Source organism: Grus americana, chromosome Z (assembly GCF_028858705.1).
Source record: "Grus americana isolate bGruAme1 chromosome Z, bGruAme1.mat, whole genome shotgun sequence".
Taxonomy (NCBI): Eukaryota; Metazoa; Chordata; class Aves; order Gruiformes; family Gruidae; genus Grus; species Grus americana.
The window spans coordinates 83,284,721-83,302,849 of NC_072891.1; the positions used below are offsets into that span (position 1 = coordinate 83,284,721).

The 18,129-nt window shown below is 37.1% G+C and overlaps 1 protein-coding gene across 20 annotated transcripts in view; it reads right to left on the reverse strand.

Moving 5' to 3' along the window:
- Positions 1-247: 247 nt before the first annotated feature.
- MEF2C (myocyte enhancer factor 2C) overlaps positions 248-18,129 on the reverse strand; it is a 141,369-nt gene continuing 123,487 nt past the window's right edge. For 10 of the 20 annotated variants that reach the window (XM_054809596.1, XM_054809603.1, XM_054809597.1 and 7 more), the window contains 5 exons: positions 15,262-15,434; positions 13,968-13,991; positions 12,931-13,060; positions 11,894-12,029; positions 248-5,006 (listed from right to left, as the gene is read on the reverse strand). In XM_054809596.1, the coding sequence (XP_054665571.1) occupies positions 4,685-5,006; positions 11,894-12,029; positions 12,931-13,060; positions 13,968-13,991; positions 15,262-15,434 (785 nt within the window). In that variant the 3' untranslated portion in view covers positions 248-4,684. The remainder of the gene's footprint in view (positions 5,007-11,893; positions 12,030-12,930; positions 13,061-13,967; positions 13,992-15,261; positions 15,435-18,129) is intronic. The other 10 variants (XM_054809608.1, XM_054809602.1, XM_054809607.1 and 7 more) reach the window with 3 other exon arrangements.

Here is an 18,129-nt window from a genome sequence, read left to right on the forward strand (position 1 = left end):
GCAATAATGGAGTTTCTCCATCTTGGTGGGATGCTATGCGGCGGGGCATTTACGTTTGTGGGGCACCGATATGCTCACGGCACCACACAAAGGTGCTTAACTTTCTAAGCCAGCACAAGTGACAGGCAGAGGGACATGGAGGCAACTGCCGGTTGTTAAAGTGCTGATCCTTTCACGTGTTACAGTGCAAAACAGTGGAAACAGAACGTTATTTAAATTAATAAAAAAATGCACCACAGACACCATGTCACTAAGAAAGCCAGTAACTTTACTGATTTGTCTGCAAAATACAAATTATACCTTATTTCCAGCAGGAGAATCTTTTGAAATTTTTCCATTTTTGTTCACTACAGACAGCTGAATTAAGTCCCTTGAGATACACAGATGTGGTTTAACTTAGTTATAACATCTTGTCATCTAGTGGCGACAAAGTCCAGCTTATGCCGCTGTGAGCCTCTACTTTAATATTTGTTGCAAATGCTTGTATGCTCCCATTTACAAGCTATTTTGTTATCACCATTGTTTTATGGAAGCAAATCCCCATGAAAGAGAAGAAAAAAAGAAAAAAAGGATACAACAAACCATCTGAAGCAATCCAAGTGTAATGCCTGTAGTAACCCAGGTCTGATATTAGTTACTCCACAAAAGACTCTGGTACTGCATTTTTTATTTATTTTTTTTTTTTTTAATGAGTTACTTAACTGACCTTTTTTGAATCAAACTGAGGTACGGATCAGTCTGAGGTATGAGCAGGGAAGGTAGAAATGCAACATCTGATTATGAAAATAATCAAACGGATACTTTTGATGCAGAAGGTCTGTGGCTCAAAGCTTGGATTGCTCCACATCTTTGGTTAAAATATATTAACAAAAGCCTTTTATTACATCTACAGTCTGAAGCATTCTAACAGACACCAATGTTCCATCAGTCCTTCAAGAGACCTGTAGTGGCAGGAAATTAATGCCATATAACTGACGACATCACAGCAGATGGCACAAACAGGAACAGATGAAGTATGCCATGTTTAGGCAACAGCCTTTATTGAGGTTTCAAGTGGCTTTTTAAAAATTACAAAGCATTTACCTTCAAGGCGAAGGAAGAAGGAAAACACAACAGCTCTGTTAGGACTATAGATAAAAGAGGGTATATAGGATAACACATACAATACAAAAGGGTTGACATCCTTGAAAACAGTCTAAGAGTTCTATTCTTATGCTAGCTTTACCTGAAAAAGATCTGAGGACAACAGATATTTTTATATTATTCATTAAAAACTGCTAAATTCCTCTTCTGGGAAAAATATAAGCCATTTTGTTATAAAACACAACTTTTGAAAAACACTGAAATGACAAAAGCTTTACTGCGAATGGCTCAATGCATACAATATACAGGTTGTGCAGATAGGGTATATCATATAATTGTCACCAGCAATTAAACACTAACTGACAACACCTTTAATAGAGGTTAGCTTAGCTATAACAATACTTGCAGATGTCTAGAATGCCACTTCAGGTGTTTGAACTTACAATTAAGAATGTTGCCTAAAACATTATATAGCATGGGTTAAGGTAAAGTAAATGTTAATACTCTTTCAGGGCTCTGCCCCAAACTCCTTAAATACAAAGGAATCACACAATAAACCCAAATTAGCTTTGCAAATACAATAAATGGTAAGGTACAGATAAAGGAACAAGAAAGGTAGACAGCTATAGTTTACAGAAAGTGACTTCACAATCAAAGTTGTGCTTCTTATCATTAGATCAGTTTGCAAATATGCATTATCCCCCACAATTTTGCCAGTATAAGTTAGGTGCCCTCTGCAGCAGGAACAAGAGGGACGACTGGCATTTATTTTCATGTGATTTTGTTCTACTTGTTTTTATACAAAAATCACTGTCAGAGTTAATATAAATTGCCCAGGCAATACTTTTCACGCTACTTTCTGCTTAGTTACTTGCAGTAATATATTACACTGCATTTTCGTTAAATACGGTATCTTTCCTTTTTCATGCGTTGCTGAGGCAAATCGCAAGGTAAACTATTAATATGGCTATTTGTCATATATCAATAGACCAAATCCCCTTCCCCACTGACAAGTTTCTATTACAATACTGATAAAGTTGTATTTTTTCTTGAAATTACAAGGTACATTTGTGATATATTTGCATATTTTTGACACACCAAAGTTTAAAATTCTCAGAAGAGAATATGAGTATAGGTTCATCTGAAGGTGAAGAAAGTGGTTTCAAAAACAGGTTTTTTGGAGTTTTAAAATTAATTATGGGCCCCATTTTACCTTTTTTTTTGTTTTTGTTTTTGTTTTTTTTTGGTTTTTTTGGTTTTTTTGTTTTTTTGTTTTTTTCAAAACATGCGTATCGTTTCCTTTACCCTGCAGATTGCTACACAAGATAAGATGGACGCATCAGTAGCACAGTATTCTGCTTAAAGAGTTTCCAGATTATGCACTAGCCCCTGCACGGCTGAGAGTGCCTGTAAGGCAGGCTTCTATAAAGTCATGATAAGTGAAAAGCGTATGTCGTAATGCACGCTGTAGTCTGTTCATCATTCTCTACTACAGAGAGGTACACTCTGTCATTGAGCAGTGCACAGCAACTGCATGTATAGGTGGGAAATAGAGTGTGGATTTCCCTTAACAAGATATTCTGTGTTGATATTTAGCTGTCGCAGCTATATCCTTCATCATAGTGTCAAAGTATGTAGGTGAGAGTTGGAAGGAGTCTTGGAAAAAGGAGAAATATTACAGTTTTACTATGGCACTAACATTTTGCTTACACACTTTTTCCATTCAACACAAAGATTAAGCTCAAACATTTGAACATACCGTTTTCTTCTAATAAACAAGAAGGACAAAGAGGGACTTAAAGAAATGATACATTCCCTCTGGTCAAGCTATTTTAGTCAAAGGAACAATATGAGGCAGGAGAAAATGTGGATGCCCTATGCTGAAGCACGTCTTGCTAGGGTTCAGATACACAGGGAGCATCGTTCAGCAACGTGCCCGCTGTGAGATGACGTCACCGCAGAGGTCCATGAGAACCAGGGACCTGATGGCCAATACTGGCTGTGTAAGATCAATCAGCTTTTGAGCGGCCCATTAACTGATGGTCTCTCTGAGAGTTTTAGATCTGTGAGAGAGGGGAGCGATCTTTATAACAGGCATGCTTGTGCCAATCCCTCCCTTTAACTCTCCCTACGGCTTCGCAAATATTCACCTGCACTCACGTAACTGACAGCCGTTAGAGCTGTACATCCAATTGTGACAGGCAGAATACCAGCTTCATTAATGAGAAAGGGCCACATTATGCCACTTTGTCATTTAACCCATGGAAAACTACAAGATACGCAGGACAATAAGTAATAGAAGGGCCCTTAACTTGTTACAATGCACAAAACAGCATGAAAGAACTAATCAGTATATACAACAGATCGCAGTTCACCCAACTGATTGTAAAATGCTGTATTAAAACGACTTAAGCTGTTACACCATGGGTAAATTCTAACTCTTTACAGATCAGTCTTTCAACAGCTGACTTCGATCTGCAAAATGTATACCCAGTATAAGAAAACTGAAAGAAAATAGTTAAATGTGCAACTGCACAAATATAATTCCCCACTATTAAGATAACAAAAACTTTTGCTATTACCATAATTATTATATATATTAGAAAGCTATACACAAGCATGTTAATTTCACAGATTTTTTTAAAAGATTCTTAATATTTTATATAATTAGAAATACACATTTCAAAAACAAAACTTCTGCAAAGAGAAAACAGTTATCTTGGTTAGCAAAGCATGGAGTTCTTCATGGCTTAGGGTAGTGCTTTCTATACAAAAAGTCCTTTTTTGTTTGTTTCTTCAGGACTGTTTAAAAGATTAGCGAAGCTATCAAGGAAAAAAGAACACATTTTGGCTTGAGGAAACTACAAAAGCCACAAATGCTTTGCAAACTCTGTCTTACTTTTTAATATGAAAATAAGCAAAATGTAATGTACATATTTTTATTTTTTTTTTTTTTAGTAAGTGATGCAGACCCAGAATTTTTGAAATTAAATGTTAGCCTTCGAACTCAACATTTTTACAAGTATGGTCCTCTTTAAACGTTTTGATCCTTTTTAGCCGAGTGCCATACTCTAATGATAAGCCTGCATGTTTGTGAGTATTTTCGGTATGTTAGGTGACCCAGTCTCTTTCTACCATCAATTCATAGCCACCCAACCGCTGGGTCTGTCAAAACATCTGTACATTTTCTATATGATGCATAACAGCTGCTTTCTCTCTCAGTAAAGATCTGCCATTTCCGGCAAATGTTTTCCTTCTGTCTATTTACATGTAAATAACGTTGAACCTGCAACATGACACTATCTATTGTAACATACATTTTGCAAGGGAGCACAACAGTGAAAAGAAGTTAGCCTTAAAATCTACTTTGTACAAGTGTTCTGTTGTACAACTCAAGTGCTAAGCTTATCTCAGCATTTCTGTTTATCCTTACACTGTATCACTGAGGCAATTTAAAAGTACTTATACAAAACAGAGTACCTGACTTTTTTTTTTTTTCCACACACAGCACATATAATGCATATCGACCCCCCCTCCCCCATTAAGGTATAGCACACACACACTGCAAGAAAAAAAAAAACACTAATAGGTAATAATGTTATCATGTCGCCCATCCTTCAGAGAGCCGCATGCGCTTGACAGAGGGGCTTTCCCTTTCGTCCGGCGAAGGTCTGGTGAGTCCAATGGGGGAGTGGAATTCGTTCCGGTGATCTTCTCGGTCACTTCCATCGTAGGAACTGCTACAGCTGCTCAAACTGTCAACTGGAGATCTCCCCGCCTCATGGCGCGTGTGCTGTGGGTATCTCGAGGGTGTGGTGGTACGGTCTCTAGGAGGAGAAACAGGTTCTGACTTGATGTTGAGGCTTTGAGTAGAAGGCAGGGAGAGATTTGTACTCTGAGATAAATGAGTGCTAGTGCAAGCTCTGTAGGAGGAAAGGAAACCCAGTTACAGACGGAGGAGGCATGGAGCCCCCAGATATGCACAAACACTCACACAAAACACCAGTGTAAAGGCTCGCGCAGGACCAGTGTGTGCGGAGGGCACGAGGACTGTTTTCTGGGCAGAATTCACAAATTCAAAGAGATGAAAGCATCACAACAAATGTGGTTGGTTTGAGTGGGACATGCCCTTGGTTTGAAAGGAGGTCTCGCTTTCAATCTCTCTCCTTTTTTTTTGGAACTCAAGTGTCACGACAAATTTTGGAAGGCGAGCCTTTGCACTGTTGGAACCACCTGCAGGTTTCTTTATAACTAATGCTTGTGTGTGTGTATGCACCGGCTGAGACAGGGGAGGCACGGACTTTCTGTTGGGATCAATCCAATTAGCTCAAATACACCCAACTATTTTTATTGCTGTTCATTTTGACTTCAGATGCAAAGCAGAAACAAAGATTTGGGCCACGTACATTTTATATCTTTCAGAATACAGTTGAAATTACTGGTCCTAGGATTGACATTAATAAAATACCACAGGCAGGCAAGGATTTAGATAGGATTTTATGGTTTAAATCTACGAATTCCTAACTCAATCTAGAATGCTTTTGAATAAACTGCCAAAGAGAAGCTGAAGAGTAGTGGAAGATGCCAGAGGATTGTACTGCTTGCCTGTAGGACAGCCCAGCTCAGACGATGCTCCAAGCATCAAGAGAAACTGGTACGCTAAAACTTTTTCAAAGGCAAGCTATATAACTATTCTAAGTGCATTTTTATGGGCAGGTAGTGGCAGAGGAAAGCTGAAACAGGCAGAGAGGAGAGTGAATACTGGGAATGCGCTTTATGGGAGAAACGAGATCACTTGCATCTGCAGGATGTTTTGTACTAAAGCACCACCTCCTGGTAAAACCTGACTTTCCGTTATTAAAACAGAGTTCTCAGCATGCAGTTCACGTTATGGGACCATTTGCTAGGCTGAAGTTGGTGTCTAATCCCAAAGACACAGTGTCACGGTTTCTAGCAGTGAGTATGTACGCAGGGGGAGACCGAAGGCAGTAGGGGCAACAGACCACTTGCCTCAGAAGATTTTAAACCTGAAGGGACGTGCAGGCATTTTTACAGCAAGCAGAAGACATACTGGGATTTGGAAGTAATTTTTAAGCATGCAGAAGAAACAACTGCGTTTAGATGTGGTCTTTTCATTGATTGAAATATTCCACTTTTCCTGATATCTGATTAACTGAGAGTTGAGCTTTACTTGAGCTACGTTTACTATAACTTTGATGAAAGGCAAAATGTTGTTTCCTTTTCTTCTGGCAGATTTAAAATGGAACTCTGTGGCTTCAGTATTGAATGATTTCAGCTGCTTTTATCAGGAATTATCACAGTCTTTAATAATGGATGGATCTTGTTAGAAAACAGAGAAAACAGGATGTTTACCTCCAACTGCTTTTATCTACCCTTCATTCCTATACAGCTGAATGTGCCAAATTTGCAGCAATCCCTTTCATAAGCCACAGAGTTAGTGAGTAATAGACCTCACAGTAGCAAATGTAGGCATTTTTTTTTGGCAAAGAGGACATTTTCTTTGCTTTTGTAACTATTAAATTAACACATCTAAGAAACTGTAAATAACAGACTTCATCATTCCAATTTAGTGAAATATTCCACTCTTTCCCTGAAAACTTGTTGAAAAGAATCCAAGAAGAATAAAAAATACATTCCTGAGGGGTTTTTTTTTGGTTTGGGTTTGGGTTTTTTTTTTTTTTCTGCTTTTCATTTCCAGTGACTTTATTTTTCAGTTGCTTAGGAGATGCTAGGACTTCACCTGGGAAAACAAGCTGCCACTTTAGCATATATGATAAGATTACATATGATTTTAGATGCCAAGCTTATAGCTAAACCTGAAAGACCCATAATACAGGATGGTGAAGCCTGGGGATTTGATTTAGAAGTGTTTGATATGAGCAGATGACATGTCACTTTGCAAAGCTGGGGACAGCTAAAAACCCGTGCTAGTTAAAATCAACCATATTCAGTCAAATTTGTTCACATGGAACATACTTGCTTTCTATTGTGTGACAGCCCCCAAAGGAACAAATCTAGAGGGATAAGCTGCATTTTCTATGAAATACAGCTAGCAATGCTAAGCTGCAGTGTTGCTTTTTAAATAGTGTTTCAGAAGTAAGTATACGAATGCATCCTTATAGACTTTTTTTTAGATTCCTTGTGATTCATCAGCGGGGTTATGTAAATACTCGGCATACAAATTTGCGGCAGATTTACAAATACTACAGGTTGATCTGCATTTTGAACACTTTTTTGTAAATGGAAAAAAGGTTAAGAAGTCATTTTGGCAGGTCAGGACTAAATTTTTGAGGTTTAAAACAATATAAATAAAGCAATTAATGAGTGCCATAATTTTTCTTTTTAAATATGGTCTTTTAAGATGTCTTTTTCTGCTAAAACTATTTCTCAATCTTAATATCTGTTTTTAGATGATTATAATTTACACTATTTCATTAAAATTTTCTGAAATGTTTTAATGAGAATCTCACATAAGCTCCTATGGTCAATTACAAGGGAAACCTACTGTTACACATAGATGTGAATGGTGAAATAGCACATACTTAGGTGCAGTCCTTTAGACCTAAATAGAGGATTGACCTCTATTTATAACAGAAGCTGTATTACAAAAAATGATAATTCTGTTTGTTACTGAATGATTTCTTTCCGTGCATGTGTGTGAGTGTAGAAACAGCTGTTTGTATCTGCATGCATCAACGCATATTTTACACTGTTGCTTCATATAATTATCTACTTTTGGTCCAGGCATGCCCTATTTTCATAATTTGAAACCTACACTAAGTTCACTGAAAAACAAACAGGTTTTGAATATGGAAAATTACTTCAAAGGATTGCATATAATTATAAGCACTCAATAAGTGCCATGCGGTCCACTCATGTTGACATAATCACCTTTTTCCATATATTGTATGAAAACACTTCATTTTACAGGGACAGTGAAGAAAATTAAAGTTTTAATTTTACACAGCATTTCCTGTTGAGACCAGTATAGCGAAAATGTGACGTTTATTTAGAACACAACAGCCACGTGGGAGAACCGCTGATTCCTATCTGGGTTCAACGCTGAACAACTCTGCTGTGTAAGAGGTGGGAAGCAAGTCAGGGCGCAACGAGCTTGCAAGTGGGTTTAGTCCTTGCTGATGCCAGTGAGATCATTTCTGTATGTGTCTCCATCTATTTGACTCTCCAACGGGTATGGAAGCTCAGCATGCACAGATAGAAGTGCAGGTCTGAGTAGGTGCTGAGTGAGGACACGAACAGGCACCAGATAGGTTTTTACAGAGGGAGGAAGTGGTCTATTGAAGGAAGAAACAGCCTCACACACCTCTATTATGCCCACACTTGCTTCTCTAATTTAGTTTGCTTCCTCACTTCATACAATTTTCCCCCATAAGTATATGTAAGGAACAATTCAAAATTCACTGCGAAATTTAGTGACGTAACTTTAGTTATGTGCTGGTCTGTAACTGGGGGACTAGAGGATATTTTTGACTTGGTAGCAATGCAACCTTCCTCCCTCCCCTCTGTTTTTATTTCAGGTAAAAGCAAAGCTGTTTTTTCATATTTTTTGATCAATGTAAAAGCAGAATAAGAATTTCTGTGTCAAGATATTTTGATTAGCTCTCACACATTAAGGTCTACATTTTGAAAAGAAATTTCTAAGCAAAGAATAATATGAAACTGAATCACTGGAACATCTTATTTATAATGGTGACATAAGAAAAAAGGTTCCTAAATATAAAAGGCTTTTATTTGAAACAAGGAAGGTGGCAGAACTGCTACAAATTCACAAAACATGATGTCACTGCATCTACAATTTTCAGTAAAAATGATTTGATGGAGAATATTCGCCCATATCTAGCTATAGCTATTACCTATTCAAAATTAACCGTTGCTAAGTAATAAGAGTAACAGAACAAGTTAACAGTAGCATAGATTTGGACAATTTTGTGTTCAGGTGTGTAAAAGTTTGGAGAAACTTCTTTTACATAAACAATTATCTATACTGAAGATTCTTCAGATGGAATACTGTGACTGCGTTTCTATGTTTGCACTTATATTTCAGGAAAGCCAAAATTTCACTTGTGGGTGATACTTAAGAAAGAAAAGATTCTCTCACAGACTGGGAAATATGGATGAAAGAGAACATTTTCCATATAATGGACCTGTGCCTAAAAAATTTAGATCATTTATCTGAAAGTTTGGAATGGACTTCCTTTCTGGTTAGCAGCAATTAATTTCTGGCAGACCCTTTAGTCCATGTTAAATAAGCAGTAACCCTCTCCATACGATATATTGCAGCAATATTCAGACAAAATCCCAAAGTTTTGGGAGGGATTGATTTTCAACAGAATTTGTGTGTATTTTTTCCAGATGTAGACCTAGTTAAAAGACCGTGAAAATACTATTTTGCTTTTTAACCTACGAAGTTGAAAAGTCTGCCTTCTCTTAACGTCCCGATCGTATCAAAACAGGCTCTACATTGTTATCCCATTCACCAGGCTCAGCAAAAGGTCAAAAGCTGCGCAGACATGAGAAGCAAACTGCTCCCACATCCTCAGGTATTTGCCCTCAAGCCCACTGGCACTGGTACGGTGCTAACTGCAGAGTCAACGTGAAGAGTTAGAGTTAGGTTGTAGAGATCTCCAGTTATCTTAAAGATGGTTCTGACAGTGCTGATGAAATTGTTGGGGACTTATTAGGAGCAAGCGAATACATCTACCCTATGACTAACCATATTGTTCTGCCATGCATTGAGGAAGCAGAGCTGGTTTTCACCTTTAGGCTTTGGTAAAACCCAAAACCTTCTGGAGAACTAGGAAGTCTCTTCTAGTAACTCTTTTCTCACAGGTCTTTACAGCCTATTGTTATCAACAAACATCTTACAGTTGCCCAAACTTTCCAGTATATGACCTCACTCAGTACAGGGATTTGGGTTGTCGAACCCTTTCTAGATATGTTTTCTCAAATGCCTGGGGATGACTACAATTTTGTGTGATTCTTTTAATCTTCCTGTGAACTCTAGCTCAGGTTGACATGGACTGAATATGTTCTGTATGATTTGAAGTTTTTCAAATTATCCAAAAGTTAGCACAGGTGCTTTTGCATGTAGAAAATACAGAATTGCTTATGATTTTCTGCACAGAAAGAAGACTTCTCCATAACTCTCAATGAAGCAGCTTTCATAGCTGAATTCATTTACAAATCACTGAAAGAATAATAATAAAAGTAGCAACTCAGAATGTATTGCATGAGCCACAGTCATTACGCTTTGACATTCTGTGATACGAATTAGAAACAGATGACGATGTGTGACATATCTGAAAAAGCATGTAGTTAGTTTAGGATTTAATTTATTCCTTTTTGGTTAACCAAATAGCCTTATTACATTCTTTGGTACACCACTGAAAACAATCAGCTTATTGTAAGGTTATACATTGATATCTAACATGAGAGTTCATGTCTTTGGTTGTATAGTTAGCCTGAAAGTTGCCCCAGAAACAATGCAAACTCAAAAAGAAAATAGAAGAAGCATAACAGAAAGGTATTAAGACTATTTTTTTCTAGCACAGCAACTATTTACGTAGTTAGTATCTAGATATGCTTATTTATATAAAACTAGATTTAAAAATTTTTTGTTTCCTCGGAAATGCCTGTATAGCTGTCCTTTAAAAACCCAAACCATCTGTACATTAAATTACAAAATGTGGTCTTATAAATTAGAAGGAGAATTTTGAAGTTTAAGCCACATTTGTAGTATTAAATAGTTTAACATTATGGCAACCATCTTGCAAAAAAATGCATAGGGCTTATGTGAAACACCTGTTTCTGAAAAAATATAAAAAGGATTTTACTTTTCAAATGAATGTGAATGAAACTTCTCTTCATTAGTACATTTGAATTGCTTTCACTTCTATTTTTATAACGAAAACTTTTAAAATTCAAACATGTCTAGTCATACCTTAGGCTACATGTGGTGTACTGGTGAGTGCCTATAGTCTTACACAATAGAAACTGCAGATACCAGGATTTTTGAAAATACTGCTCTTAAAGTTCAATGAGCCAATAGGTTGCTTTTTCAATAATGCATTAGGTGACTTCCCCATGTGAATTTTCACACTTTTAAAAATCCTGAAATGATTTAGCAGTGTGCTTCCCCATCTTGAATAAATATCTGGAAACTACCCACCAGAGGGCACGAATACCCATCCTCCTCAACATCGGCAAATCACAAGGGGTTTTGTGGGCTTACGGTTCTTAGGCCAAATTATGTTATTTGCTTGTAGAAAACATTTCCAAAGGAATGAAACTTGAATGTAAAAGCTGAGCAGAAGGGAGTATCTGATTATTATACAACGTTAAGGCTTAATCTCAGGTCAAGCCATTATGTCACTCTTACTTGATTGGAAATATTTAGAAAATTTTCAAGTTTACTGTTTGTGCTATAGTAACTGGAAATAAAAAGCATAAATGGCAAAATACAGCAACAGCACAAATATAAGTGTTCAGTTTGGTCTTTAGTGGTGAAATAAAATGCTATTTAGAGAAATAAAGAGTAAAACATGAACAGTAGTCTTTACTACACTACTGAGAAAATGTCATGGACACAATATTTCATTTTAGCTACCTAGCAAACTGTTAATGAAATACGTAGTTCCAGTTTTGGGAAATGGAGCTCCTACACTTAGTAAATATGTGCTGATATGTTTGCTTGATATATTTCAGATTTGGGATTACTGGGGAGATGGAAGTCACTGTAGAACAATAAAATAAAGAAAACTCCGCTTACCCCAGTTGACTGAGGGCAGATGGTGGCATGTTATGCAGGTGTTGCTGTTGCCAGCCAGTCACAGAACCAAGATGAAGAGCACTGGCTGTATTAAACCCAGAGAGAGATGATATATCTGCACTACTCAGAGAATATTCTAGATTTGGAAACAGAAAAGACAATAATTAAAAGAGAATTAAGGAGGAAGCAATTAAACAATAACTAGTATCATAATTTTCATGTCACTTTATAAGCCTTTTAATTTTAATTACACCAATCACATTAAGTTGCAGCAGAAAAAGTAGACCTTCCTTTCCCTCAACTCATTAACTTGAGAGAAAATAATGTACTAATAATTTGTCTACAATTTAGCAAGGCTTTTCTGGATGTGGAAGATCCAAAGCGTTCTTAGCCTGTATACCCATCGTACTACAACTACGTGCATGTAACTACAGATGCATTTTCACAAAGACTTGAAAAACATAATATTTTGGTTACAGTCTTCATTGCAGAACCCAGCAGGCAGCTGTGTCTGAACAACACACGTCTTCTCTAAAAGCATTGGCTTTGCACGCCAGCATGCTCAATACAGCAGCAATGTGCAATGGGAGCTGGAAGGGATCTCTTGAGGCTTCATTTCTAGTGTCTCCCAAGTGTCTATGTGATAGCCCACAAAGTTATTGAGCTCTTTTTTGAAGCCAGTGAAACTGCTTGCTACCAATATCCTTATGACTTTAGGCAGGTGTACTCAGCTACATGAAACTACCTGTGGTATTAAGAGGATTAAGAAATGCCTTCTAAGTTACATTTTTTTTATTAAAGCCAATGAAAGAAAGCTATCAAAGCAGTTTTCCGTTCAAACAAATTAGCTAACTTTTAAACAGATATCTGAAGTTAGTGAAAGATACAGAATAACTAAATGAAGTGCAAAAGCATATCAGCTATGAATTTTTTTCAGTTTCTCCCAATGAACATTAGCTAATTAATTAGTACTGAGATAGACATTTGTCAGCACCTTCCTCCCTCCCCCACCCTCTACATCTTCCACTGATACTTACCAGTACCATATGTTGTTGAGATGGCTGATGGGTATCCTCCCATCCCTTGCCCTGGTAGAGTAGGAGTTGCTACGGAAACCACTGGAGTAGCCAATGACTGAGCAGACTGGGAGTTATTTATCCTTTGATTCTTTTAAAGTAAGTAAAATAAACATATTATTGACTGGTTTTAAGTCAGTTGAGTGTATTAACTTTCTGGGTATGTTTTGTGCGTGAAAAATACAGGCTGATACAAATGTCTAGAAATTAATCATTTAACATGTGGCTTTTATGAACTCTGCCAACCCTATCATTTACAAGCCTTCAAGAGACCAGTTGTCACCATAGTAACCCATTACATCAGTATCTCCTAGGTAACTGAACTAGTAACAAGTAAGATTGCTTTTACTGTGGGTAGAAGAATAGATCATGTGAAATATGTAAACTATTCCCATTGTTTTCCTTTTCACTAAAAAAAAAAAAAAAGAAAAAAGAAAAAAGGGCAAAAGAAAACCCCCCAAGCCCAGTCCTACAGGATTTTATGCTTTGGAAGTGAGGGGCACCCCGAAGTTGCTGAACACTGAACTCTTACCAGCAGATGGTGCTCGGGCTACTTCGGTTTTGTGCAATAAAACAAACTTCAAGCGTGTTAGGTAGCACAGCAGTTACACGTTTAACTCCGTGGGACTAGATGTTGCACTGTAAAAATTGCACTAGAGAACTCTAATCTTGTGAGTGGCAGGATAAAATGACCAGAGAGCCACCAAAAAATATCATAAGGCTGCACCATCTTCAACAGCACAAGTTTACACGCTCTCAAAGCAAGAGCAACACGAAAGATTTATTCTAGCATGCATAATTTGAATATCTGCAACAACTGCACCTGGCCTTCCATATTGCTATATTTCAAAATTTTTGATGACTTTTTTGTTCACAAAATACTTATGGTAAAGTTTTCTATTTTACTTTAACCAACACTTCGCCTACACAAGTATCAACCATACAAGAGAACTGATTTTCTTTTCCTTGTTATTAAGGCGAACATCACTATCACTTACCAGAAGCAGATCAACATCCTCAGACTGAGTGCATAGGAAAGGAGGATTAAAAATTAATGAATATAAATATTTAAGACGATGCAGATTTCTAGCCTAAGGAATAGCTTCATTTGATAGGGGCAGCAAATTAAACACTTTCTGAACATAGTTTGGAAAAATAAGACTTCATAGACCTCCTCTTTGCCCTTTTAACGGGATGTCTGTCTCAACTGAGAGGACAACCTATCCAGTGTTCAGCTCAAGACTTTCTCTAAGAATCCATTATTTCTTCTGCAGCCCCAGTGGCTGCAGACTGTGTTGCTATACCTGGTTTCAGGAGACCTGCCCATTCACAGAATCCCTTGGAAAGTATCAGTTTTAAGGACCTTGGAATAAATTATTTGATGCAGACAGCTTGTCACTGCCTTGGTCGACTTTGAGCATTGCCCTGTAGAAGACTATTTGTTACCTACTCTCTCAGAAGGCAGCATCACATTTATGGGGGGCTTTAGTTTGATGTTCAGAGTTAATCTATTATGCGTCAAGCTAAAGTAGCCAATTTGGAAGTTGTTTTAATAGTGTCTGTTACATAATGGAAAATTGTGTTTATAGTGTTCCTTAAATTTACCATCAAGATCCTTTTTAATTTAAGCTCGCTAATGTTAAATCACTCATGAAATATTTACTTGCAACCACAAACTGACTTTCAGAAGGGAACTACATGATACACACACGACACCTTCATGATTCAACCTTCTAGCACAATAGCCTGCCTAAATTTTGTTATTCTTGGCAGGAGACACAGCAGTTTCAGGTTCTTTTTTATCCTGATCTATCTATTTACTACCTCTTATCATTATAAAACTTGGCCTTTGGAGCTCAGAGTGATAGAGTTCAAATTAATTTATTTTTAGTTAATCTGTTATTTGCTTAGAGTCTGTGTGGCTAAATAGTTAAGAAAAACATAGTAGGTTAGGGATACTCAGGGTTAAATTCAGCCTTTATAACAAATCCAGGAAAGGCTCTTCCAGCTACTTAGGAAAGAGACTGCAGAAGTTTAGACTATGCAGGACAGAGTTCCTATTTTGCAACTCAATAGAAAAAAGGGAGGAAGTAAATATGACTTCATAAAAGCAATCAAACAGGCTCTGCCTACATCCTCAGCTCAATGTCAAGCCTTAAGGTTAGACAGAAACACCAAACAAGCAAGAATGTGCAATGTTATTCTGCTGATTTTAGTTGCTTGAGCAGGCTTAAAATTCCTAAATATCTCTTATCGGAAGGACATAAAAAATAGGTTTGAAAAATGCATTACCACTGATGGCATTGTATTCTTGCTGCCAGGTGGAATAAGCACACGGAGATCTGGTTTACGGTTGTTCATTCCCAAATTCATTGGAGGCGGAGATTTTGCTTGCATGTTCTTGTTCAAGTTGCCAGGTGAGACCAGCAGACCTGGTGAGTTACGGGGGTTGCCATATCCATTTCCTGTATAGATTAAAAAAAAAAAAAAGAAAAAAAAAAGAAAAGAAAAAAGAGAGAGAATGATTATAAACATCAATGTATTTCTTAAGACTGAACACAAAAAACATCAAATAAAAAACCCAAGGTAAATACCTGTGCCACGTAATGTATTTTTATAGGAAAATACAACACATGCCATATTTGGAACAGCAGGTATTAAAATGCTTTCTCTCATGGCAGCCGACATCTCCGTGATGTGCTGAAATTAACTTGATTATATGACTCTCTTTACAGCGCTATGGTATATAATACAATATACGGTGCACTCAAAGCAGCCAAGATCTAACATTTGCTTTAGAAGAGAATCAGGAAGGTCAATCTTATGGCTTAAAAAAACATGTCAAAGCTATGCTGTGTTTTCTCAACTACAGAGATTCTGCCTTGCCTGACTCAGCCCTTTCCAGGTCATGATTTTGTTTTGTTTTTAAACAAAGGATGAGTACAGCAAGGCTATAATTTCCAGAAAAGGCAGGGGGAGGACGCGGAAGATTCTTAACTGTTCTTGTCTCTCTTTCACCACACTTTTTGGACCTGATTCTGTCAACACTAAAGTCAATGGGAGCAAGAGCATAACCTTATTTGGAAAATACCACCACATCTTTCATCTTCATCTCTCTGCTGCTTGCTGCAGGCCCTGGGAACAAATCTGACAGGCAAATGCTTCATTTGCCTTTTTCAGAAAAGGATTTCCTTCTCTCACTACGTAGTAATGACAACTGCATATCCATAAGGTTACTGACCTACCATTCCGCTAAAAATGAGACAATCCTATTTCATCCACCTAATTTCACCTCCTACCCACAGGAAGTCTTGGGAAAGAGATGACTTTTTCATGTAGCCTTGAAATTCTGTCTGCACGGGCTCCAGAAAGACACAGAAACTGCCCAGTCACAGAGAGGGAATAGCACAAAAACTAGTACAGAAAGAGAAAACTTTTGGAGATAAATACCAAGAAAACAAATGCTAGGGGAGACTTTCTGTTCTGCGCTCATCTTTTGTTCACAGCTCGCAAGCTGCGACACACAACCCAGAAATAGCGTGGGAGGATGAGCTACTGAGTGAGGCACAGCCCCATGAGTTGGAAGATCTGGACCTTCAAATTTCCTTTGTAGTCCCAAAGTCAGTGAAGAACTCAGCTTTTTCCACACGTGAAATGGGATGTACAGCCCTAAAGGACATAAATGGATTATGGAAGTAAATTTGATAAAGTCTATGAGGTGGGCATAAAAATGACAGTACAAGAGAGTCAATATGCCTTCTAGTTAGGATAATGAAGTGTGTCCAAGCATGACTAACATTAAATCACGTTTTTAATCTGCAAGCACATCAGCTAATTGTATTTATCAGATCAGTAAATCCAGGAAAACAATTCTGTCAAAGGCTATTAAATACAAAACCACCACAGTTCAAAGACCCTGAACTGTGAACATTGGGCTTATGACACAGGAAAAGTATCGCAAGGTGCTCGACTTCCATATTTGTGAGATACCTTTAGTCACAGGTCTGGCCTGGCTTGTTTATTCTCATGCTTTTTGTTATCATGATCTCCCAAGCCTTTGCAAAAAAAAAGGAATTAAGATGAAAATGTAGAAGCACTCAGATCACTTCAGAGATTTTGTATTAAAATATTTTTCATGGTTAATGTTGTTGTTTATTTCCTTAATAATATCTTACAGTTAGTGAGATAAAATGAGCTAATGGAAAAAAGTGTATTTTACACTTATCAAGCTAAAATAGCAGAACAGTGTCAAGAATTTTCCATTTTGTGTCAGCAAGCTTTTTTTTTTAAATGAACAATTGCTCTCAACAGGGATTTGCTACATATTATGCTCTAATTAATGCTATGTGTTACTAGAGGCTGCAAAATTAGAAGGGGCATTTTGAATATACAACAATATTTTCTTCTAGAAACTAGTCTCTTTTAAAAGTTGATCTTTTACAAACTGAATACTGAAAAACTAATGACTTGGTGATCAACAGAAGAAACTGAAGCAAAAGTAGAGTTTCTCCAGTGTTGGTTTCACACAGGAGTTATTTTACCAACAGGAAGTAAAACTGCCTTGTGAAATCTGTTGTATGACAAGCATTTGTTCAGAGAGTGAAAATGAAGCTGTTTGAAGAAGCAGTGTATTTTTTTTTTTTGCTTCTACAATATACAACCTAAGAAATTTAATGAAACAGCACACACTCTAATCTATATGTTTGTTTCTATAGTTGTGATTTTCATGGAATATAAACCCTTACAAGAAACACCTCCCATTCTCTACATAAGATTTACTTAATATAATTTACTATTAAAAATTAAGAGAAAGAGTGCATCTGTACGAAACTTTACTCTTCAGAAACTTTCGCCTGACCTTTATATTATTTACCTACTGATGTAAAATATTTTGGACAGTGATAACATTTCTTACATTTATATTTTTAGAACATCATATTATTTTTAAGAACTACTGCAATCTTCTCTTTACCAGTAGATTTCTGCTGCTGATGGCATATTATCCCAGCTAGCATTTTGGAGCCATATAATAACCATTCCTCTTTCCAGCCACCAAATTGTTATTCTTTTGGTATAATGTGGATTCAGGAATGTAAGACTGTAGACCTTAAACCAATGATACAGAACCCCGTCATTTGAAAATCAATGATGAATGCATGC